This window comes from Entelurus aequoreus, linkage group LG03, assembly GCF_033978785.1.
Source record: "Entelurus aequoreus isolate RoL-2023_Sb linkage group LG03, RoL_Eaeq_v1.1, whole genome shotgun sequence".
Taxonomy (NCBI): Eukaryota; Metazoa; Chordata; class Actinopteri; order Syngnathiformes; family Syngnathidae; genus Entelurus; species Entelurus aequoreus.
The window spans coordinates 13,053,926-13,079,716 of NC_084733.1; the positions used below are offsets into that span (position 1 = coordinate 13,053,926).

At 37.5% G+C, this 25,791-nt stretch overlaps 1 protein-coding gene across 3 annotated transcripts in view; it reads right to left on the bottom strand.

Moving 5' to 3' along the window:
• The window catches only part of slc8a3 (solute carrier family 8 member 3), a 162,384-nt gene extending 136,903 nt beyond the window's left edge, over window positions 1–25,481 (bottom strand). For 2 of the 3 annotated variants that reach the window (XM_062041270.1, XM_062041269.1), the window contains exons 1-2: window positions 25,244–25,388; window positions 5,997–7,856 (exon numbers count right to left, since the gene is read on the bottom strand). In XM_062041270.1, the coding sequence (XP_061897254.1) occupies window positions 5,997–7,856; window positions 25,244–25,296 (1,913 nt within the window). In that variant the 5' untranslated portion in view covers window positions 25,297–25,388. The other variant, XM_062041271.1, reaches the window with a different exon arrangement.
• Window positions 25,482–25,791: the final 310 nt, after the last annotated feature.

Genomic DNA, 25,791 nt, shown 5'->3' on the forward strand with positions numbered 1-25,791 from the left:
GCGCTGCTCGTCGGCCTCTGGACCAGACGGGGCCGTGTCGTCATGGTTACAAGGACTTTGGCCGCCGCCGTAACACTCCCCTGTTATTGCTTGTCAGAGTGACATGTGGAAATGATGACATTAAAAAAAAAAAAAAAAAAGTAAACAAAGGCAGCGCGGGATTAGAGACGCATGCAGGTTAGCTCAGGGCGACACGCACTTCTGACAAATCCTCAACTTCAATCACATGAAAACATGCCACTGTCGGTATTCCGGCCAATGAGACAAAAAGCCAAATAAGCGCATTAGTTCGACTGAAAATTGACCAAAAAAAGTGACTCCAGCCCTGTAGGTGGCAGTCACTATCTCTAATGCAAGCAGACTGTAACAGCAAAAAGCAACCCAAAATGTTGAAAGAGCCATATTGGACCAAAAATCAACAACAAAAATCTGCCTGGAGCGAAAAAAATTAAAAGCCTATATAAATATTACAATGAATGATATTAGCTATATTATACGGAGCCCCTAAAGGGACATAGGGGGGAAAAAAAAATTCTAATTTTTATTTTTTATTTTTAGACATGGATCTCGTGCGCAAGAGAAAGTTTCTCGTGCGCACAAGATAGTTTCTCGTGCGCACGAGATACATGTCTAAAAAATATATATATATATAATTTTTTTTTTTTTTAATAACTTTATAAAAAGTTTCTCGTGTGCACGTGAAAGTTTCTCGTGCGCAAGAGAAACTTTTTATAAAGTTATAAAAAAAATTTAAAAAATTATAATTTTTTTTTTTTTAGACATGTATCTCGTGCACAAGAGAAAGTTTCTCGTGCGCACAAGATAGTTTCTCGTGCGCACGAGATACATGTCTAAAAAATATATATATATAATTTTTTTTAATTTTTAATAACTTTATAAAAAGTTTCTCGTGTGCACGTGAAAGTTTCTCGTGCGCAAGAGAAACTTTTTATAAAGTTATTAAAAAAAAAAAAGTTTTATAATTTATTTATTTTTTAATTTTTTTACACATGTATTTCGTGCGCAGGAGAAAGTTTCTTGTACGCACGAGATAGACATGTATCTCATGTGCACGAGAAACTATCACGTGCACACGGGATACATGTCTAAAAAATATATATATATAATTTATTTATTTTTTAATAACTTTATAAAAAGTTCCTCGTGTGCACGTGAAAGTTTCTCGTGCGCACGAGAAACTTTTTATAATTTCATTAAAAAAAAAAAAGGTTTGATAATTTTTTTATTTTTTTATTTTTTTACACATGTATCTTGTGAGCAGGAGAAACTATCTCTTGCGCACGAGATAGTTTCTCGTGCGCACGAGATACATGTCTAAAAAAAAAAAAAAAAATTTTTAATTTTTTTTTATAACTATAAAAAGTTTCTTGTGTGCACGTGAAAGTTTCTCGTGCGCACGAGATACATGTCTAAAAAATAAATAAATAAAAGAACAATTATTTAAAAAAAAAATTTTTTTTATAACTTTATAAAAAGTTTCTCATGTGGACCAGAAAGTTTCTCATGCGCACGACATACATGTCTAAATTTTTTTTTAAATAAAATTACATTATTTTTAAAAAAATTACAAAAGTTCCCTTATGTCCCTTTAGGGGCGCCGTAATATTGGCCTACTATCAAAGGCTGACGCAAATCTTCGTTGACAGAAATGTTGTATTTAAATTTTCATTCTACACATTTTTGCAACATTGGAAATCATTAGTAAAATGGAGGCTTCTCACAGGATAAGATAACTTCTGGAAATGACTGGCTCAGAATGGCCAAAGGTATAGATGTGTGTGTCCAAGTTTAAGGAAACAGCAGGCTGTCTTCTTCTAATGGATTCATTACAATCTTTGCAAGATAGGTAACGTTTGCTGTGGTCTGGAACAACATGGCACACAAACAACTATAAGAAATTTAGCCGATAATACATACGGATAATGTGTCATGAGACATGCAAATATAAATTAAACACACAGAGGACATAAGTACAGGAAATTAAATGAGCTCAAATATACCTACAAACGAGGCATAATGATGCAATATGTACATACAGCTAGCCTAAATAGCATGTTAGCATCGATTAGCTTGCAGTCATGGATTGACCAAATATGCCTGATTAGCACCCCAGAAAATCAATAACATCAACAAAGCTCACCTTTGTGCATTCACGCACAGCATTAAACGTTTGGTGGACAAAATGAGACAAAGAAGAAGAGGCATGAAACACGTCTTTCTGTGGCAGCATCGGACAAAAGTTGTACATGTAAACAACTACGGTGAGTTCAAGAACCGCCAAAATCAGTAGGATAACACAGAGGACATAAGTAAAGGAAATTAAATGAGCTCAAATATACCTACAAACGAGGCATAATGATGCAATATGTACATGCAGCTAGCCTAAATAGCGTGTTAGCATCGATTAGCTCACAGTCATGGATTGACCAAATATGCCTGATAAGCACTCCAGCAAATCCATAACATAGACAAAGCTCACCTTTGTGCATTCACGCACAGCATAAAACGTTTGGTGGACAAAATGAGACAAAGAAGAAGTGGCATAAAACATGTCTTTCTGTGGCAGCGTGGGAAAGAGTTGTACACGTAAACAAACTATGGTGAGTTCAAGAACCGTCAAAATCTGTAGGATAACACAGAGGACATAAGTAAAGGAAATTAAATGAGCTCAAATATACCTACAAACGAGGCATAATGATGCAATATGTACATGCAGCTAGCCTAAATAGCGTGTTAGCATCGATTAGCTTGCAGTCATGGATTGACCAAATATGCCTGATAAGCACTCCAGCAAATCAATAACATCAACAAAGCTCACCTTTGTGCATTCACGCACAGCATAAAACGTTGGGTGGACAAAATGAGACAAAGAAGAAGTGGCATGAAACACGTCTTTCTGTGGCAGTGTCGGAAAAAGTTGTACACGTAAACAAACTATGGTGAGTTCAAGAACCGTCAAAATCAGTAGGATAACACAGAGGACATAAGTAAAGGAAATTAAATGAGCTCAAATATACCTACAAACGAGGCATAATGATGCAATATGTACATGCAGCTAGCCTAAATAGCATGTTAGCATCGATTAGCTTGCAGTCATGGATTGACCAAATATGCCTGATAAGCACTCCAGCAAATCAATAACATCAACAAAGCTCACCTTTGTGCATTCACGCACAGCATAAAACGTTTGGTGGACAAAATGAGACAAAAAAGGAGTGGCATAAAACACGTCTTTCTGTGGCAGTGTCGGAAAAAGTTGTACACGTAAACAAACTATGGTGAGTTCAAGAACCGTCAAAATCAGTAGGATAACACAGAGGACATAAGTAAAGGAAATTAAATGAGCTCAAATATACCTACAAACGAGGCATAATGATGCAATATGTACATGCAGCTAGCCTAAATAGCGTGTTAGCATCGATTAGCTCGCAGTCATGGATTGACCAAATATGCCTGATAAGCACTCCAGCAAATCAATAACATCAACAAAGCTCACCTTTGTGCATTCACGCACAGCATAAAACGTTTGGTGGACAAAATGAGACAAAAAAGGAGTGGCATGAAACACGTCTTTCTGTGGCAGTGTCGGAAAAAGTTGTACACGTAAACAAACTATGGTGAGTTTAAGAACCGTCAAAATCAGTAGGATAACACAGAGGACATAAGTAAAGGAAATTAAATGAGTTCAAATATACCTACAAACGAGGCATAATGATGCAATATGTACATGCAGCTAGCCTAAATAGCGTGTTAGCATCGATTAGCTTGCAGTCATGGATTGACCAAATATGCCTGATAAGCACGCCAGCAAATCAATAACATCAACAAAGCTCACCTTTGTGCATTCACGCACAGCATAAAACGTTTGGTGGACAAAATGAGACAAAGAAGAAGTGGCATGAAACACGTCTTTCTGTGGCAGTGTCGGAAAAAGTTGTACACGTAAACAAACTACGGTGAGTTCAAGGACCGTCAAAATCAGTAGGATAACAGAGGACATAAGTAAAGGAAATTAAATGAGCTCAAATATACCTACAAACGAGGCATAATGATGCAATATGTACATGCAGCTAGCCTAAATAGCATGTTAGCATCGATTAGCTTGCAGTCATGGATTGACCAAATATGCATGATAAGCACTCCAGCAAATCCATAACATCAACAAAGCTCACCTTTGTGCATTCACGCACAGCATAAAACGTTTGGTGGACAAAATGAGACAAAAAAGGAGTGGCATAAAACACGTCTTTCTGTGGCAGTGTCGGAAAAAGTTGTACACGTAAACAAACTATGGTGAGTTCAAGAACCGTCAAAATCAGTAGGATAACACAGAGGACATAAGTAAAGGAAATTAAATGAGCTCAAATATACCTACAAACGAGGCATAATGAGGCAATATGTACATGCAGCTAGCCTAAATAGCGTGTTAGCATCGATTAGCTTGCAGTCATGGATTGACCAAATATGCTTGATAAGCACTCCAGCAAATCAATAACATCAACAAGGCTCACCTTTGTGCATTCACGCACAGCATAAAACGTTGGGTGGACAAAATGAGACAAAGAAGAAGTGGCATAAAACACGTCTTTCTGTGGCAGCGTGGGAAAGAGTTGTACATGTAAACAAACTATGGTGAGTTCAAGAACCGTCAAAATCAGTAGGATAACAGAGGACATAAGTAAAGGAAATTAAATGAGCTCAAATATACCTACAAACGAGGCATAATGATGCAATATGTACATGCAGCTAGCCTAAATAGCGTGTTAGCATCGATTAGCTCGCAGTCATGGATTGACCAAATATGCCTGATAAGCACTCCAGCAAATCCATAACATCAACAAAGCTCACCTTTGTGCATTCACGCACAGCATAAAACGTTTGGTGGACAAAATGAGACAAAAAAGGAGTGGCATAAAACACGTCTTTCTGTGGCAGTGTCGGAAAAAGTTGTACACGTAAACAAACTATGGTGAGTTCAAGAACCGTCAAAATCAGTAGGATAACACAGAGGACATAAGTAAAGGAAATTAAATGAGCTCAAATATACCTACAAACGAGGCATAATGATGCAATATGTACATGCAGCTAGCCTAAATAGCATGTTAGCATCGATTAGCTTGCAGTCATGGATTGACCAAATATGCCTGATAAGCACGCCAGCAAATCAATAACATCAACAAAGCTCACCTTTGTGCATTCACGCACAGCATAAAACGTTTGGTGGACAAAATGAGACAAAGAAGAAGTGGCATGAAACACGTCTTTCTGTGGCAGTGTCGGAAAAAGTTGTACACGTAAACAAACTACGGTGAGTTCAAGGACCGTCAAAATCAGTAGGATAACAGAGGACATAAGTAAAGGAAATTAAATGAGCTCAAATATACCTACAAACGAGGCATAATGATGCAATATGTACATGCAGCTAGCCTAAATAGCGTGTTAGCATCGATTAGTTTGCAGTCATGGATTGACCAAATATGCCTGATAAGCACGCCAGCAAATCCATAACATCAACAAAGCTCACCTTTGTGCATTCACGCACAGCATAAAACGTTTGGTGGACAAAATGAGACAAAAAAGGAGTGGCATAAAACACGTCTTTCTGTGGCAGTGTCGGAAAAAGTCAATGTAAACAAACTACGTTGAGTTCAAGGACCGCCAAAATCAGTAGGACAAAATGGCGCTCGCCAAATACTCTCATCAGTGAAGCATGTTTAATATAAAAAGTGGGATTTCTAACAATTAGGAAGGTTTGTGTCATGTTTGTCCTCCTACAGAAAATATATTCAAATAAAAAATATATTTTTTTCTTTATCTTTTTCCATTTCCACACATCCCTGAAAGAGGTCCAGGGAGCCACTAGGGCGGCGCTAAAGAGCCAGAACGCCATGAACACTGCGACTAGAACGCAGGTTACGTGGTTTTTTTTCTGTGTTTTTAATCATTCAATGTGAAAAAGAGAAGCGCCGCCTTACCAGATCTCGTCGTTCTTGAACTCCAGCTCGCCGTACGTGTCCTCGAAGTCCTCGCCGCCCCCCTTGGCGAGGCCCTCCAGCGTGCGGTACGGCACGATGACCGTCCCCCTGGCGCCGGAAGTCCTCAGCACCTTCACCTCCATGATGCAGATGCTCTCGCTGATGTGCGCCGAGCCGCTCTCGAAGGTGAAGATGCCGGCGTGGTCGTCGTCCAGGATGGTCACCGTGGCGACGGCGGGGAACCCCAAAACCGCCTTCGGGTAGGGAAGACTGTTGGCGCACAGCAGCTCCTCCTCCACCTCCAGCACGCGCAGGTTGCCCAGGCGCACGAAGAAGTGCTCGTCCTCCTCGAAGATGTCGTCGTCGATGATGCCCACACTGACTTCCCGCACCATCTCCCCGGGCTTGAAGACCACCGTGCCCTCGGTGAACTCGTAGTCGGCGCCGGCGTTGGCCGAGCCGTCCTCCGTCTTGTAATCCACGTAGACGGTCTTGTTGATGTCGCCGCCCTTCCTGGTGATGCTGAGGATGGCGGCGCCGCAGTTCTCCAGGCACTGGTAGGTGGCGGGCTCGAATGCGACGCGGGTGACGTACTCATCGGGCTCGTCCACGTGCACCTCCGGCACGCTGGCGCACCTCTTGGCCTGCTCCGCCACGTGCTTCTTCAGGATGTTGCCGGCGCCCGTCATCATGCGCGTGGCCTGGATGCGGTAGAAGGCGCGGCTCTTCTGCTGGTGCGAGAGCGCGTAGTAGTTGGCCATCTCCACCAGCTGGTCCAGATCTTTCTCCGGGTGCTTCTGCTTCAGGTCCTTGAGGATGCGGATCATGTCGCGGCGGGACTCGTCCACCTCCTTGCTCTCCATCAGACCCAGCAGGTTGCCGGCGCCCGCGGCGGCGCCGCCGTCCATGAAGTGAGAGTTGACCATCTTGCCGTCCATCTCGATCCCTTTGGCGCGCTCCGTCTCCGTCTCGATGATGACGCCGCGGTGCTTGTCGGTGCGGTACTTCTTGCGCATGAACTTGTAGAAGAGCAGGCGGCGGTCGGCCACCCAGGCCAGGACCACGCAGACGGGGAAGAAGGCGAGCGTGAGCAGGCCCTCCCAGACTTGGACCTCGTTGGGGGAGAAGACGGCCAGGATCATGTAGAGCCAAATGTAGGCGAAGATGCTCCAGCCGGCGGTGATGAAGAACACGCGCAGGTGTTTGACTTTGCGGACTTCTCCTTGCGGGATGACGGACACGCACAGGCCGATGATGACGAACATGTTGAAGGCGGCGCTGCCCACGATGGTGGCCGGCCCCAGCTCGCCCGCTTTGAAGTCGTGTCCGCAGACCTCGATGACGGAGAGCATGATCTCCGGGGCGGAGGACCCCAGCGCCATGAGGGTGAGGTTGGACACCGTCTCGTTCCACACTCGGATGGTGGTGGTGGTGGTCTCCCCGTTGGGTCGCTTGATGACGATCTCCTTCTCTTGCGATGTGATGACCTCGATGGCCGCCATGAAGCGGTCGGCGATGATGGACACCCCCAGGAACATGTAGATCATGGCCACGAAATACACAATGACCCGCGCGATCTTGTCCCCCATGGACGGATCCTCCGGGTACCAGATGGGGAGGATGATGCCGGGTCTGCACTTGGAGTTCCCCGGGCAGGTGGCATTGTCCGGGGCGAGCGGCGGACTCGGGGTGGTCCGGGACTCCGCGCAAAGAAAGGTCAGCGCTGCCGAGACCAGCCCCAACCACAGGCAGGCCGAGGACCCTGGACCTACAGGCCTTGACCCCTCCATGCACCCTCCTCGGTCTCGGGGGTCCTGACCACACTGGGCTCCAGCACTGGGCTTGGACTCCAACCAAGACCTGAACACAAACAACACAATCACTAACTCGTGGTCAAAAAAGTTGAGGTTAGGAATGGGTGACGAGAAGATGAAAAAAATGATCATTTAGCGCAGTGGTCCCCAACCTTTTTGTAACTGCGGATCGCTCAACGCTTGAAAATTTGTCCCACGTACCAGGGTGTGGGGGGGGGAATACTTTTTTTTTTTTTTTTTTTTTTTTTTTTTTTGGTCATTAAAAAATGCAATCATGCATGCTTACGGACTGTATCCCTGCAGACTGTATTGATCTAAATTGATATATAATGTAGGAACCAGAAATATTAATAACAGAAAGAAACAACGCTTTTGTGCGAATGAGTGTGAATGAGTGGGGGGGGGGGGGGGGTTTGGGTTGGTTGGTGACCTGGAAGTGTATCTTGTGTTTTTTATGTTGATTTAATTTATTTATTTATTTTTTTGGTCATTAAAAATGCAATCATGCGTGCTTATGGACTGTATCCCCGCAGAATGTATTGATCTATATTGATATATAATGTAGGAACCACAAATATTAATAACAGAAAGAAACAACCCGTTTGTGCGAATGAGTGTGAATGAGTGGGGGAGGGAGGTTTTTTGGGTTGGATGGTGACCTGTAAGTGTATCTTGTGTTTTTTATGTTGATTTAATTAATTTATTTATTTATTTATTTATTTTTGTCATTAAAAAATGCAATCATGCATGCTTACGGACTGTATCCCTGCAGACTGTATTGATCTATATTGATGTATAATGTAGGAACCAGAATATTAATAACAGAAAGAAACAACCCTATTGTGTGAATGAGTGTGAATGAGTGGGGGGAGGGAGGTTTTTTGGGTTGGTTGGTGACCTGGAAGTGTATCTTGTGTTTATTATGTTGTTTGAATTTTAATTTTTTTTTTTGTTGTTGTTGTTTTTTTTGTCATTAAAAAATACAATCATGCGTGCTTACGGACTGTATCCCTGCAGACTGTATTGATCTATAATGTAGGAACCAGAAATATTAATAACAGAAAGAAACAACCCTTTTGTGCGAATGAATGAGTGGGGGGAGGGAGGTTTTTTGGGTTGGTTGGTGACCTGGAAGTGTATCTTGTGTTTTTTATGTTGATTTAATTAAATATATATATATATATATATATATATATATATATATATATATATATATATATATATATATATATATATATATATATATATATTTATTTATTTATTTATTTATTTTTGTCATTAAAAAATGCAATCATGCGTGCTTACGGACTGTATCCCTGCAGACTGTATTGATCTATATTGATATATAATGTAGGAACCAGAAATATTAATAACAGAAAGAAACAACGCTTTTGTGCGAATGAGTGTGAATGAGTGGGGGGAGGGAGGTTTTTTGGGTTGGTTGGTGACCTGGAAGTGTATCTTGGGTTTTTTATGTTGATTTAATTTAATTTATTTTTTTAAACTTTTTTTTGTCATTAAAAAATGCAATCATGTGTGCTTATGGACTGTATCCCTGCAGACTGTATTGATCTACATTGATATATAATGTAGGAACCAGAAATATTAATAACAGAAAGAAACAACGCTTTTGTGCGAATGAGTGTGAATGAGTGGGGGGAGGGAGGTTTTTTGGGTTGGTTGGTGACCTGGAAGTGTATCTTGTGTTTTTTATGTTGTTTGAATTTTAATTTTTTTTTTTGTTGTTGTTGTTTTTTTTGTCATTAAAAAATACAATCATGCGTGCTTACGGACTGTATCCCTGCAGACTGTATTGATCTATAATGTAGGTACCAGAAATATTAATAACAGAAAGAAACAACCCTTTTGTGCGAATGAGTGTAAATGAGTGGGGGGAGGGAGGTTTTTTGGGTTGGTTGGTGACCTGGAAGTGTATCTTGTGTTTTTTATGTTGATTTAATTAAATATATATATATATATATATATATATATATATATATATATATATATATATATATATATATATATATATATATATATATATATATATATATATATATATATATATATATATATATATATATATATTTATTTATTTATTTATTTATTTTTGTCATTAAAAAATGCAATCATGCGTGCTTACGGACTGTATCCCTGCAGACTGTATTGATCTATATTGATATATAATGTAGGAACCAGAAATATTAATAACAGAAAGAAACAACGCTTTTGTGCGAATGAGTGTAAATGAGTGGGGGGAGGGAGGTTTTTTGGGTTGGTTGGTGACCTGGAAGTGTATCTTGTGTTTTTTATGTTGATTTAATTTAAAAAAATAAAATAAATAAATAATTAACATTTCTTGTGCAGCCCAGTACCAATCGATCCGCGGCCCGGTGGTTGGGGAACACTGATTTAGCGCACGCAGTGTGATTTATCAAGAATAGCGAGCGCTATTTTGCATCTTTATTTAGCACGTCTGAAAACTATGTGCAAGCTGACACTGTTTGTGAGAAAGAAGGTGATCCTTCCTATGCATGCTTGTCAACATATGGACTGTCCAAAATGAAAATATCAGTTTTATTGTCTTATGTTAAAGTTTTATACTTGCTGGATGACTGAAACTGATTAAAACTAGGGATGTCCGATAATGGCTTTTTTGCCGATATCCCGATATTGTCCAACTCTTAATTACTGATGCCGATATCAACCGATACCGATATATACAGTCGTGGAATCAACACATTATTATGCCTAATTTGGACAACCAGGTATGGTGAAGGTAAGGTCCTTTTTAAAAAAAATTATAAAATAAGATAAATACATTTAAAAAAAATTCTTGAATAAAAAAACAAAGTAAAACAATATAAAAACAGTTACATAGAAACTTGTAATGAATGAAAATGAGTAAAATTAACTGTTAAAGGTTAGTACTATTAGTGGAGCAGCAGCACGCACAATCATGTGTGCTTACGGACTGTATTCCTTGCAACTGTATTGATATATATTGATATATAATGTAGGAACCAGAATATTAATAACAGAAAGAAACAACCCTTTTGTGTGAATGAGTGTAAATGGGGGAGGGAGGTGTTTTGGGGTTGGTGCACTAATTGTAAGTGTATCTTGTGTTTTGTATGTTGATTTAATAATAAAAAAAATTAAAAAAACACAAAAAAAACATACCGATAATAAAAAAAACGATACCGATAATTTATGATATTAAATTTTAAAGTATTTATCGGCCGATAATATCGGCAGGGCGATATTATCGGACATCTCTAATTAAAACAAATTCAATTGATGTGTCTTAGTGTCTTCTGGTGGGGTTTTTCTTCTTCAAACAGTATATACAGTACAGGCCAAACGTTTGGACACACCTTCTCATTTCAATGTGTTTTCTTTATTTTCATGACTATTTACATTGTGGATTGTCACTGAAGGCATCAAAACTATGACACCTGTGAAGTGAAAACCATTTCAGGTGAAGCTCATCGAGAGAATGCCAAGAGTGTGCAAAACAGCAATCAGCGCAAAGGGTGGATATTTTGAAGTTTAAGTCTTAAAGTTTAAGGATTAAGTCAGTGTTTTTCAACCACTGTGCGGCGGCACACTAGTGAGATACAGTCAGGTGTGCCGTGGGAGATTATCTAATTTCATCTATTTGGGTTAAAAAATATTTTTTGCAAACCAGTAATTATAGTCTGCAAATGATGTGTTGTTGTTGAGTGTCGGTGCTGTGTAGAGCTCGGCAGAGTAACCGTGTAATACTCTTCCATATCAGTAGGTGGCAGCAGGTAGCTAATTGCTTTGTAGATGTCAGAAACAGCGGGAGGCAGTGCGCAGGTAAAAAAGTGTCTAATGCTTAAACCAAAAATAAACAAAAGGTTTGAGTGCCCCTAGGAAAAGGCATTGAAGTTTAGGGAAGGCTACGCAGAACAAATCTAAAACTGAACTGGCTACAAAGTAAACAAAAACCGAATGCTGGACGACAGCAAAGACTTACTGTGGAGCATAGACGGCGTCCACAAAGTGCATCCCAACATGACGTGACAATCAACAATGTCCCCGGAAAGAAGGATGAAAACAACTGAAATATTCTTGATTGCTAAAACAAAGTAGATGCGGGGAATATCGCTCAAAGGAAGACATGAAACTGCTACAGGAAAATACCAAAAAAAGCCACCAAAATAGGAGCGCAAGACAAGAACTAAGACACTACACACAGGAAAACAGCAAAAAAGTCCAAATAAGTCAGGGTGTGATGTGACAGGTGGTGACAGTACACCTACTTTGAGACAAGAGCTGTAGTGATGCATGCTTGGTTATGGTTTAAAGTCATATCCAACAATTGCGACAACGACTTTTTACTGTCAACTGAGTTTCGTTTTTTAACGATTTCTGCTGGTGGTTTGCCTCCGCCTTTTTTTAACGCAAAAAAATGTGCCTTGACTCAAAAAAGGGAGCAAAGTATGATTGTCAAATGTGATTTTAACTGTAAAATTCAATAAAATATATTTTAAAATATATATATAATAATAAAAAGTACATGTTTTTTATATACAATAATATAATATTTTGTTGCATTATTATTAAAGTTTAAAATATGCAAATGCAGTACATCATTTTTCTACCAACCTTGCTCGGATTTGACACACATTTCTCCTACACTGAGGTGTGGGAGAAATTTCAACCGTTTTTGGTCTCCTTCCTTTGTCAAAATTATACATTTTTAAAAACACACATGATTATAACAGCGCCACCGTGTGGTGTATTATGTGTGGGAAGAGTAATAGCACAGACAAGGCCATTACTGTCAGGGTTTGTTTTTTTTCCACACGATTTTCCGAGTTGACAAATTCAAAGGGTAAATAATGGTGCGCGACCTACTTTGCATGCGGCGTAATCATGACAAGTTTATTCCGTCTGCAAGAGGCGAGCTGGAAAATATATATATATATTATTTTTTCATTTTTTAAATTTATTTATTTTATTTATTTATTTATTTTTTATTGACATCCAGCATCAGACATTCCTATCCATTACATCGTATTCACATACATCATATATTTGTTGTCTGACCTAAATGTCAAAATATTTTTTGTTTATATCCCAACCGTACCACCCCCCCCAAAAAAAGAAAGAAACAGCAAAAAAACAAAATAATATCTACAAAAACATCAATTAAATAAACAAAAAAGAAAAAATAATACATTAATACGGAGCCCCTAAAGTGATATGGGGGAGGGAAAAAAAATTAATAATTTTTTTTTCTTTCCTTTTTTTTTTTTTTTTTCTTTTCTTTTTTTCCAAGCACACGAGAAACTTTTTATAAAATTATAAAAAAAATAAAAAATGTGTATAATTTTTTATTTTTTTTATTTTTTTAGACATATATCTCGTGCGCACGAGATAGTTTATTTTTATAAAATTATTTTTAAAAATAATAATAATTATAAATGTATTTTTTTATTTTTTATAATTTTATAAAAAGTTTCTCGTGCGCACGAGAAATTTTCTTTTGCGCACGAGATAGTTTCTTGTGCAAACAAGATACATGTCTAAAATTTTTTTTTAAATATTTAAGTTATTTAGAAAAAAATTTCCCCCATGTCCCTTTAGGGGCTCCGTACATTAATAATAATAAAGTTATTATTATTATTATGGAAAATATTTCATGAGCTTTTTTGGGGAGGGTCTGTAAAAAAAATTTAAAAAAGTAAAAATAAAAAAAAGCAGTCGTTTGAAATATTTTCACTTCTTTTGGAAGGTGTAATTACCAGGGTCAGAGTGCGATTGTCTTAAAAAGTCATGGGGGAAAGGGGGGGTAAAAAAACCTGCTTGCTCAGCAGATTCCAATGTTGCCCGACTAAGCAGGCTCTAAAATGTTGCATTGGCAAAAAAAAAAAAAAAAAAAAAAAAGCCAAGAAGAAGGGCCAACCAAGAGTGCAGACTCCTACACTCCGCTATTCCCATAACGCTTCTTTCCGCACCTCTGCCGCCTTAATGGGATGCAACCTGACAACCCATTTAGTGCTAACAGCTGATGTCAGGAGGAAGCAGCCAGCCAGCCAGCTAACATGTTTTCAACAACTGCCTCACAACAATATCTGATGATATATGATCATAATAAATATGCTTAGTTAGCGTGTTGTTTCGGGTTAATTGATCACATACCTTTTTTTGACCTAATCCTGCCAGCTCAGCAATTGACCAGCGCCTTCAGCAGACCTGGGCATATTAAGGCCCGTTAAGACACTAGTCCAGTGGTTCTTAACCTTGTTGGAGGTACCGAACCCCACCAGTTTCATATGCGCTTTCACCGAACCCTTCTTTAGTGAAAAATAAAATGTTATTTTTTTTCAAATTCAAGACAAAGTTATATGTTTTTGGTAACACTTTAGTATGGGGAACATATTCTAAGTAACAAAGACTTAATTTAGAGTTATTTGTTAGGGTCCGGGTTAGAGGGTTAGGGTTATAATAAGGCCATGCCGAATAAGGCATTAATAAGTACTTAATAATGACTAGTTAAGAGCCAATATGTTACTAATTTGCATGTTAATAAGCAACTAATTAATGGTGAATATGTTCCCCATACTAAAGTGTTACCATGTTTTTTTTACTGGTGCACAAAATGAACCGTGCATGAACATCACATCTCTCGTTTATGTTTTACTTGGTAAACACTTGAACGCAACATTTTTACTATTGATGTACTTAATAGACATTTGAACGCAACACTCTCGTTTAATGTTTTACTTGGTAAACACTTGAACACAACATTCTTACTTTTAATGTACTTAGTAGACATTTGAATGCAACGCTATTATTTTACTTGGTAAACACTTGAACACACCATCCTTACTATTGATGTACTTAGTAAACATTTGAACGCAACACTCCCACTATTATTTTACTTGGTAAACACTTGAACACACCATCCTTACTATTGATGTACTTAGTAAACATTTGAATGCAACACTCCCACTATTATTTTACTTGGTAAACACTTGAACGCAACATTCTTACTTTTGATCTAGTTAGTAGACATTTGAACGCAACACTCTCGTTAATGTTTTACTTGGTAAACATTTGAACACAACATTCTTACTTTTAATGTACTTAGTAGACATTTGAATGCAACACTGTTATTTTACTTGGTAAACACTTGAACACACCATCCTTACTATTGATGTACTTAGTAGACATTTGAACGCAACACTCCCACTATTATTTTACTTGGTAAACACTTGAACACAACATTCTTACTATTGATGTACTTAAGACATTTGAACGCAACACTCCTGTTTATGTTTTACTTAGTAAACACTTGAACACAACATTCTTACTTTTAATGTACTTAGTAGACATTTGAATGTAACACTATTATTTTACTTGGTAAACACTTGAACACACCATCCTTTACTATTGATGTACTTAGTAGACATTTGAACGCAACACTCCCACTATTATTTTACTTGGTAAACACTTGAACACAACATTCTTACTATTGATGTACTTAATAGACATTTGAACGCAACAATCTCGTTAATGTTTTACTTGGTAAACACTTGAATGCAACATTCTTACTATTGATCTACTTAGTAGACATTTGAATGCAACGCTATTATTTTACTTGGTAAACACTTGAACACACCATCCTTACTATTGATGTACTTAGTAGACATTTGAACGCAACACTGCCACTATTATTTTACTTGGTAAACACTTGAACACACCATCCTTACTATTGATGTACTTAGTAGACATTTGAACGCAACACTCTCGTTAATGTTTTACTTGGTAAACATTTGAACACAACATTCTTACTTTTAATGTACTTAGTAGACATTTGAATGCAACACTATTATTTTACTTGATAAACACTTAAACACACCATCCTTACTATTGATGTACTTAATAGATATTTGAACGCAACACTTCCAGTATTATTTTACATGGTAAACACTTGAACACAACATTCTTACTATTGATCTACTTAGTAGACATTTGAATGCAACACTCTCGTTAATGTTTTACTTGGTAAACATTTGAACACAACATTCTTACTTTTAATGTACTTAGTAGACATTTGAATGCAACACTGTTATTTTACTTGGTAAACACTTGAACACACCATCCTTACTATTGATGTACTTAATAGACATTTGAATGCAACACTCTCGTTAATGTTTTACTTGGTAAACATTTGAACACAACATTCTTACTTTTAATGTACTTAGTAGACATTTGAATGCAACACTGTTATTTTACTTGGTAAACACTTGAACACACCATCCTTACTATTGATGTACTTAATAGACATTTGAACGCAACACTTCCACTATTATTTTACATGGTAAACACTTGAACACAACATTCTGACTATTGATGTACTTAAGACATTTGAACGCAACACTCCTGTTTATGTTTTACTTGGTAAACACTTGAACACAACATTCTTACTATTGATGTACTTAATAGACATTTGAACGCAACACTTCCACTATTATTTTACATGGTAAACACTTGAACACAACATTCTGACTATTGATGTACTTAAGACATTTGAACGCAACACTCCCACTATTATTTTACATGGTAAACACTTGAACACAACATTCTGACTATTGATGTACTTAAGACATTTGAACGCAACACTCCTGTTTATGTTTTACTTAGTAAACACTTGAACACACCATCCTTACTCTTGATGTACTTAATAGACATTTGAACGCAACACTCCCACAATTATTTTACTTGGTAAACACTTGAACACAACATTCTTACTATTGATGTACTTAGTAGACATTTGAAAGCAACACTCTCATTTATGTTTTACTTGGTAAACACTTGAACGCAACATTCTTACTATTGATCTACTTAGTAGACATTTGAACGCAACAATCTCTTTAATGTTTTACTTGGTAAACACTTGAACACAACATTCTTACTTTTAATGTACTTAGTAGACATTTGAATGCAACACTATTATTTTACTTGGTAAACACTTGAACACACCATCCTTACTATTGATGTACTTAGTAAACATTTGAACGCAACACTCCCACTATTATTTTACTTGGTAAACACTTGAACGCAACATTCTTACTTTTGATCTAGTTAGTAGACATTTGAACGCAACACTCTCATTTATGTTTTACTTGGTAAACATTTGAACACAACATTCTTACTTTTAATGTACTTAGTAGACATTTGAATGCAACACTATTATTTTACTTGGTAAACACTTGAACACACCATCCTTACTATTGATGTACTTAGTAGACATTTGAACGCAACACTCCTGTTTATGTTTTACTTGGTAAACACTTGAACACAACATTCTTACTATTGATCTACTTAGTAGACATTTGAACGCAACACTCTCGTTAATGTTTTACTTGGTAAACACTTGAACGCAAAATTCTTACTATTGATCTACTTAGTAGACATTTGAACGTAACACTCTCGTTTATGTTTTACTTGGTAAACACTTGAACGCAACATTCTTACTATTGATCTACTTAGTAGACATTTGAATGCAACACTATTATTTTACTTGCTAAACACTTGAACACACCATCCTTACTATTGATGTACTTAGTAGACATTTGAACGCAACACTCCCACTATTATTTTACTTGGTAAACACTTGAACACAACATTCTTACTATTGATGTACTTAGTAGACATTTGAACGCAACACTCTCGTTAATGTTTTACTTGGTAAACACTTGAACACAACATTCTTACTATTGATGTACTTAGTAGACATTTGAACGCAACACTCTCGTTAATGTTTTACTTGGTAAACACTTGAACACAACATTCTTACTATTGATGTACTTAGTAGACATTTGAATGCAACACTATTATTTACACGATGAGTCGGGTGTGTCTTGACCTCGGCCGAACCCCTGAGGCCGACTCACCGAACCCCTAGGGTTCCATCGAGCCCAGGTTAAGAACCACTGCACTAATGTGCCGTGAGATAGAGTCTGGTGTGACGTGGGAGATTATCTAATTTCACCTATTTGGGGTAAAAATATTTTTTGTAAACAATTAATTATAGTCTGCAAATGATGTGTTGTTGTTGAGTGTCGGTGCTGTCTAGAGCTCAGCAGAGTAACCGTGTAATACTCATCCATATCAGTAGGTGGCAGCCGGTAGTTAATTGCTTTGTAGATGTCGGAACATGGTATGTCATGATCCCAATATGCAGACGACAGCAGGAGGCAGTATGCAGATGAAAAGGTATCTAATGCTAAAACCAAACATAAACAAAAGTTGAGTGCCCCTAAGAAAAGGCATTGAAGCTTAAGGAACGAAGCTAGAAACTGACCCGGCTACAAAGTAAACAAAAACAGAATGCTGGACGACAGCAAAGACTTACTGAGGAGCAAAGACGGCGTCCACAATGTACGTCCGAACATGACATGACAATCTACAATGTCCCCGCAAAGAAGGATTAAAAAAAAACTGAAATAGTCTTGATTGCTAAAACAAAGTAAATGCGGGAAATATTGCATGAAACTGCTACAGGAAAATACCAAAAAAAAAGAAAAAGCCACCAAAATAGGAGCGTAAACAAGAAGTAAAACACTACACACAGAAAACAGCAAAAAAAAAGTCCAAATAAGTCAGGGTGTGATGTGACAGGTAGTGACAGTACACCTACTTTGAGACAAGAACTATAGTGAGGCATGCTTGGTTATGCTTTAAAGTCATATCCAACAATCGCAACAACGACTTTTTACTGTCAACTGAGTTTTGTTTTTTAATGATGTCTGCTGGTGGTGTGCCTCCGCATTTTTTCAACGCAAAAAAATGTGCCTCGGCTCAAAAAAGGTTGAAAAACACTGTAGAGATGTCCGATAATATCGGTCTGCCGATATTATCGGCCGATAAATGCGTTAAAATGTAATATTGGAAATTATCGGTATCGGTTTTTTTATTATCAGTATCGTTTTGGTTTTTTTTTGTTTTTTTTTATTAAATCCACATAAAAAACACAAGATACACTTACAATTAGTGCACCAACCCAAAAAATATCCCTCCCCCATACACTCATTCACACAAAAGGGTTGTTTCTTTCTGTTATTAATATTCTGGTTCCTACATTATATATCAATATATATCAATACAGTCTGCAAGGGATACAGTCCGTAAGCACACATGATTGTGCGTGCTGCTGGTCCACTAATAGTACTAACCTTTAACAGTTAATTTTACAAATTTTCATTAATTACTAGTTTCTATGTAACTGTTTTTATATAGTTTTACTTTCTTTTTTATTCAAGAAAATGTTTTTAATTTATTTATCTTATTTTATTTGATTCATTTTTTTAAAAAGTACCTTATCTTCACCATACCTGGTTGTCCAAATTAGGCATAATAATGTGTTAATTCCACGACTGTATATATCGGTTGATATCGTTATCGGTTGATATCGGTATCGGTAATTAAAGAGTTGGACAATATCGGCATAACGGATATCGGCAAAAAGCCATTATCGGACATCCCTAAAACACTGCTCTAATCAAGTAAGTCTTGAACTAAACAAAGTATTTCAATGGTTTTGGGTGGAAGTTGAAAAAAATGTGTTTAAGGATTGGTTTGTTTATGAAGCTTGATGGTGCTTTCTGTTATTTTAGGAGACTTCATTGACAGTCATGATTTAGTCCATTTCATTATAGTACTCGGTCAAAGGTTTATTTTTAAGGCCAAAAACAGATACTCACTTAATATTACTAATTAACTTTAGAAAGTTATATGGTTGAAACTAGAGCTGTCCGATAATGGCTTTTTTGCCGATATCCGATATTGTCCAACTCTTAATTACCAATTCCGATATCAACCGATACGATACATACAGTCGTGGAATTAACACATTATTATGCCTAATTTTGTTGTGATGCCCCGCTGGATGCATTAAACCAGTGGTCCCCAACCTTTTTGTACTTGCGGACCGGTCAACGCTTAAAAATTTGTCCCACGGACCGGGGGTGGGGTGGGGGTCGGGGTTATGGATTTTTTTTTTTTTTTTTTTTTTTTGTCATAAAGAAATACAATCATGTGTGCTTACGGACTGTATACCTGCAGACTGTATTGATTTATATTGATATATAATGTATATATTATGTTTTTTATGTCGATTTAATTTAAAAAAAAAAAAAAAAAAAATTTTTTTTTTTTTTTTTTAAATTTCTTGTGCGGCCGCAGCCCGGTACAAATCCGGTACCGGGCCACGGCCCGGTGGTTGGGGACCACTGCATTAAACAACGTAACAAGGTTTTCCAAAATAAATCAACTCAAGTTATGGGGGAAAAAAATGCCAACATGGCACTGCCATATTTATTATTGAAGTCACAAAGTGTATTCTTTTTTTTAACATGCCTCAAAACAGCAGCTTAGAATTTGGAACATGCTCTCCCTGAGAGAGCATGAGGAGGTTGAGGTGGGCGGGGTTGGGGTGCGGGGGGTGTATATCTTAGCGTCCAGGAAGAGTTAGTGCTGCAAGGGGTTCTGGGTATTTGTTCTGTTGTGTTTATGTTGTGTTACGGTGCGGATGTTCTCCCGAAATGTGTTTGTCATTCTTGTTTGGTGTGGGTTCACAGTGTGCCGCATATTTGTAACAGTGTTAAAGTTGTTTATACGGTCACCCTCATTGTGACCTGTATGGCTGTTGACCAAGTATGCATGCATTCACTTGTGTGTGTGTGTGAAAAGCCGTAGATATTATGTGACTGGGCCGGCACACAAAGGCTTTATTGGTGCTCTGTACTTCTCCCTACGTCCGTGTACACAGCGGCGTTTTAAAAAGTCATACATTTTACCTTTTGAAACCGATACCGATAATTTCCGATATCACATTTTAAAGCATTTATCGGCCGATAATATCGGCAGTACGATATTATCGGACATCTCTAACAGATAGTATTTCAAAGGTTGAAATCTGCGCTCTTGGGTGTTGTAGGAGTTATTACGGTCATCGGCAGCTCAGACAGGAACAAAGCAGAGTGGGCGGGGCTTGTTTTCAGCGCGGCCAGCCCGAAACGCATGTGTCAGGAACAGATACGGAAGCAAATTTTTACAACAAATTTCTGCATAAATGTGATAATATATCATATTGTAGGTTTTTATTACACCTAGCATTCATATTTTGCTGTTTGTTACATTTTTGTTGTGTTTTGCTTGATTGTAAACGATGTCTATGGAGGAGCCATGTTCATATGTTGTTAATATTCACTGTTTTATCGTTCATAGTTAAAATTCTAAATCCCACTTTCTTTATTTTCGTGTACATTCTGGGTGTCGCATTCAGTGAAAAACTGTGAAATTCCATTCCGTTTTTTCAAGGTGGTCTGTCGTAACTTTTTTAGAACTCTATCTGACATTGTGACTTTTGGTATTCGTGTTCCTGAAAAAAAGGGACCCAAACACACTTTACACTTACAGCTAAATGTGGACATATCATTTATACACACATACACATATTTTTTCTCTAAATGTGGCCCCCGAGTCAAAATATTTGCCCAGCTCTGCATGTATTAGAGCATTGATTATAATTTATTTTAAATAGTATTCCTTTTTTTTTTCAACCTTTATTGTCGCCCCTGATTATGCGACGTGTGACGAACAACACAAGTTGCATGTACCATGTAGATATATCGTGAAATCAAACAATATTTGCCCAGCTCTGTTATAGATTACAATTTATTTTAAATAATATTCAATTTTTTTCAACCTTTATTGTCGCCCCTGATTATGCGACGCGTGACGGCCAATACAAGTTGCCCGTACCATGTAGATATATCATGAAATCAAACAATTAATATTTGCCCAGCTCTGTATTAGATTACAATTTATTGTAAATAATATTCAATTTTTTTCAACCTTTACTGTCGCCCCTGATTATGCCACGTGTGACGGCCAATACAAGTTGCATGTACTATGTAGATATATCATGAAATCAAACAATTAATATTTGCCCAGCTCTGTATTAGATTACAATTTATTGTAAATAATATTCCATTTTTTTCAACCTTAATTGTCGCCCCTGATTATGCAACGTGTGACGGCCAATACAAGTTGCATGTACTATGTAAATATATCAGGAAATCAAACAATTAATATTTGCCCCGCTCTGTAATAGATTACAATTAATTTTAAATAGTATTCCATTTTTTTCAACCTTTATTGTCGCCCCTGATTATGCGACGCGTGACGGCCAATACAAGTTGCATGTAGTATGTAGATATATCATGAAATCAAACAATTAATATTTGCCCAGCTCTGTATTAGATTACAATTTATTTGAAATAATATTCCATTTTTTTCAACCTTTATTGTCGCCCCTGATTATGCGACGCGTGACGGCCAATACAAGTTGCATGTACTATGTAGATATATCATGAAATCAAACAATTAATATTTGCCCAGCTCTGTAATAGATTACAATTTATTTTAAATAGTATTCAATATTTTTTTCAACCTTTATTGTCGCCCCTGATTATGCGACGCGTGACGGCCAATACAAGTTGCATGTACTATGTAGATATATCATGAAATCAAACAATTAATATTTGCCCAGCTCTGTATTAGATTACAATTTATTTGAAATAATATTCCATTTTTTTCAACCTTTATTGTCGCCCCTGATTATGCGACGCGTGACGGCCAATACAAGTTGCATGTACTATGTAGATATATCATGAAATCAAACAATTAATATTTGCCCAGCTCTGTAATAGATTACAATTTATTTTAAATAGTATTCAATATTTTTTTCAACCTTTATTGTCGCCCCTGATTATGCGACGCGTGACGGCCAATACAAGTTGCATGTACCATGTAGATATATCATGAAATCAAACAATTAATATTTGCCCAGCTCTGTATTAGATTACAATTTATTGTAAATAATATTCCATTTTTTTCAACCTTAATTGTCGCCCCTGATTATGCAACGTGTGACGGCCAATACAAGTTGCATGTACTATGTAAATATATCAGGAAATCAAACAATTAATATTTGCCCCGCTCTGTAATAGATTACAATTAATTTTAAATAGTATTCCATTTTTTTCAACCTTTATTGTCGCCCCTGATTATGCGACGCGTGACGGCCAATACAAGTTGCATGTAGTATGTAGATATATCATGAAATCAAACAATTAATATTTGCCCAGCTCTGTATTAGATTACAATTTATTTGAAATAATATTCCATTTTTTTCAACCTTTATTGTCGCCCCTGATTATGCGACGCGTGACGGCCAATACAAGTTGCATGTACTATGTAGATATATCATGAAATCAAACAATTAATATTTGCCCAGCTCTGTAATAGATTACAATTTATTTTAAATAGTATTCAATATTTTTTTCAACCTTTATTGTCGCCCCTGATTATGCGACGCGTGACGGCCAATACAAGTTGCATGTACCATGTAGATATATCATGAAATCAAACAATTAATATTTGCCCAGCTCTGTAATAGATTACAATTTATTTTAAATAATATTCAATTTTTTCAACCTTTACTGTCGCCCCTGATTATGCCACGCGTGACGGCCAATACAAGTTGCATGTACTATGTAGATATATCATGAAATCAAACAATTAATATTTGTCCAGCTCTGTATTAGATTACAATTTATTTTAAATAGTATTCCATCATTTTCAACCTTAATTGTCGCCCCTGATTATGCGACACGTGACGGCCAATACAAGTTGCATGTACCATGTAGATATATCATGAAATCAAACAATTAATATTTGCCCAGCTCTGTATTAGATTGCAATTTATTTTAAATAGTATTAAATTTTTTTAACCTTATTGTCGCCCCTGATTATGCGGCGCGTGACGGCCAATACAAGTTGCATGTACCACGTAGATATATCATGAAATCAAACGATTAATATTTGCCCAGTTCTGTATAAAATTAAAATTTATTTTAAATAGTATTCCATTTTTTTTTCAACCTTTATTGTCGCCCCTGATTATGCGACGTGTGACGGCCAATACAAGTTGCATGTACTATGTAGATATATCATGAAATCAAACAATTAATATTTGCCCAACTCTGTATTAGATTACAATTTATTTTAAACAGTATTAAAATTTTTTCAACCTTTATTGTCGCCCCTGATTATGCGACGCGTGACGAACAACACAAGTTGCATGTACCATGTAGATATATCATGAAATCAAACAATATTTGCCCAGCTCTGTAATAGATTACAATTTATTATAAATATTAAATTTTTTTCAACCTTAATTGTCGCCCCTGATTATGCGACGCGTGACGGCCAATACAAGTTGCATGTACTATGTAGATATATCATGAAGTCAAACAATTAATATTTGTCCAGCTCTGTATTATATTACAATTTATTTTAAACAGTATTAAAATTTTTTCAACCTTTATTGTCGCCCCTGATTATGCGACGTGTGACGGATAATACAAGTTTCATGTACTATGTAGATATATCATGAAATCAAACAATTAATATTTGCCCAGCTCTGTATTAGATTACAATTTATTTTAAAAAATATTCAATTTTTTTCAACCTTAATTGTCGCCCCTGATTATGCCACGTGTGACGGCCAATACAAGTTGTATGTACTATGTAAATATATCAGGAAATCAAACAATTAATATTTGCCCAGCTCTGTAATCGATTACAATTTATTTTAAATAATATTAAATTTTTTACAACCTTTACTGTCGCCCCTGATTATGCCACGCGTGACGGCCAATAAAAGTTGCATGTACCATGTAGATATATCATGAAATCAAACTATTAATATTTGCCCCGCTCTGTAATAGATTACAATTTATTTCAAATAGTATTCAATTTTTTTCAACCTTAATTGTCGCCCCTGATTATGCAACGCGTGACGGTTATTACAATTTGTATGTACTATGTAAATATATCATGAAATCAAACAATTAATATTTGCCCAGCTCTGTAATAGATTACAATTTATTTTAAATAGTATTCAATTTTTTCAATCTTTATTGTCGCCCCTGATTATGCGACTCGTGACGGCCAATACAAGTTGCATGTACTATGTAAATATATCATGAAATCAAACAATTAATATTTGCCCAGCTCTGTATTAGATTGCAATTTATTTTAAATAGTATTCCATTTTTTTTCAACCTTTATTGTCGCCCCTGATTATGCGACGTGTGGCGGCCAATCCAAGTTGCATCTACCATGTAAATATATCATGAATTTAAACAATTAATAGCACATCTGAGAATGTCGGGTGACAGTCCGAGGCGCGCGTTGGTGATATATTCTATTTTTAAGTCTTGTGTGATGGATGGGAGGTTATGTGAGCTTCATGCACGAGCAGAGTCAGCACTCCCAGGCTTCAGCTGTTGCTGATTAATCATCAGCTCCAACACATCATACCTGAGGGGGAATCCCTGAGTCTTGCTCATTCTGCACTGCATGAAACATCTCATCTAAACATTCCACATGCGTGACAACATCTCCACTGGACGCGTGACAAGAAACGACCGCGCAACGTTGCAACCTCCGCATTTTGGGATTATTATGGGATGTCGCCTACCTGGGCTCTGCTCCTGGTGGTTCGGTGTCGCGGCTGCAAGGAGCTCCGGTCCTCCTCCGCCTCCTCCTCCTCCTCCTCCGCCTCCTCCTCTTCGGCTGACTGACAGCCAAAACTCCGGCGTCCCACCCCCCTCCCCCCTCGGGCCGGCCGGGTTCTTGGAGGCAAGATGCTTGGACCGGATCGGAACCGCCGCAGGTCTTTGCCGCGATGTCCTCCTCCTCCTCCTCCTCAGCAGGACCACAACCTCCCAGTGTGACAAAATGATGCTGTCCGATCCGGCAATGACGAAATGGGTGAGGGGGGGGCAGGGGGGCGCGGTGGTGGTAGGTCAGTATTTTAGGGTCTCGCCCCCTCTAGGTGGGCGTGTTGATGGAAGATCTTCAGCGGG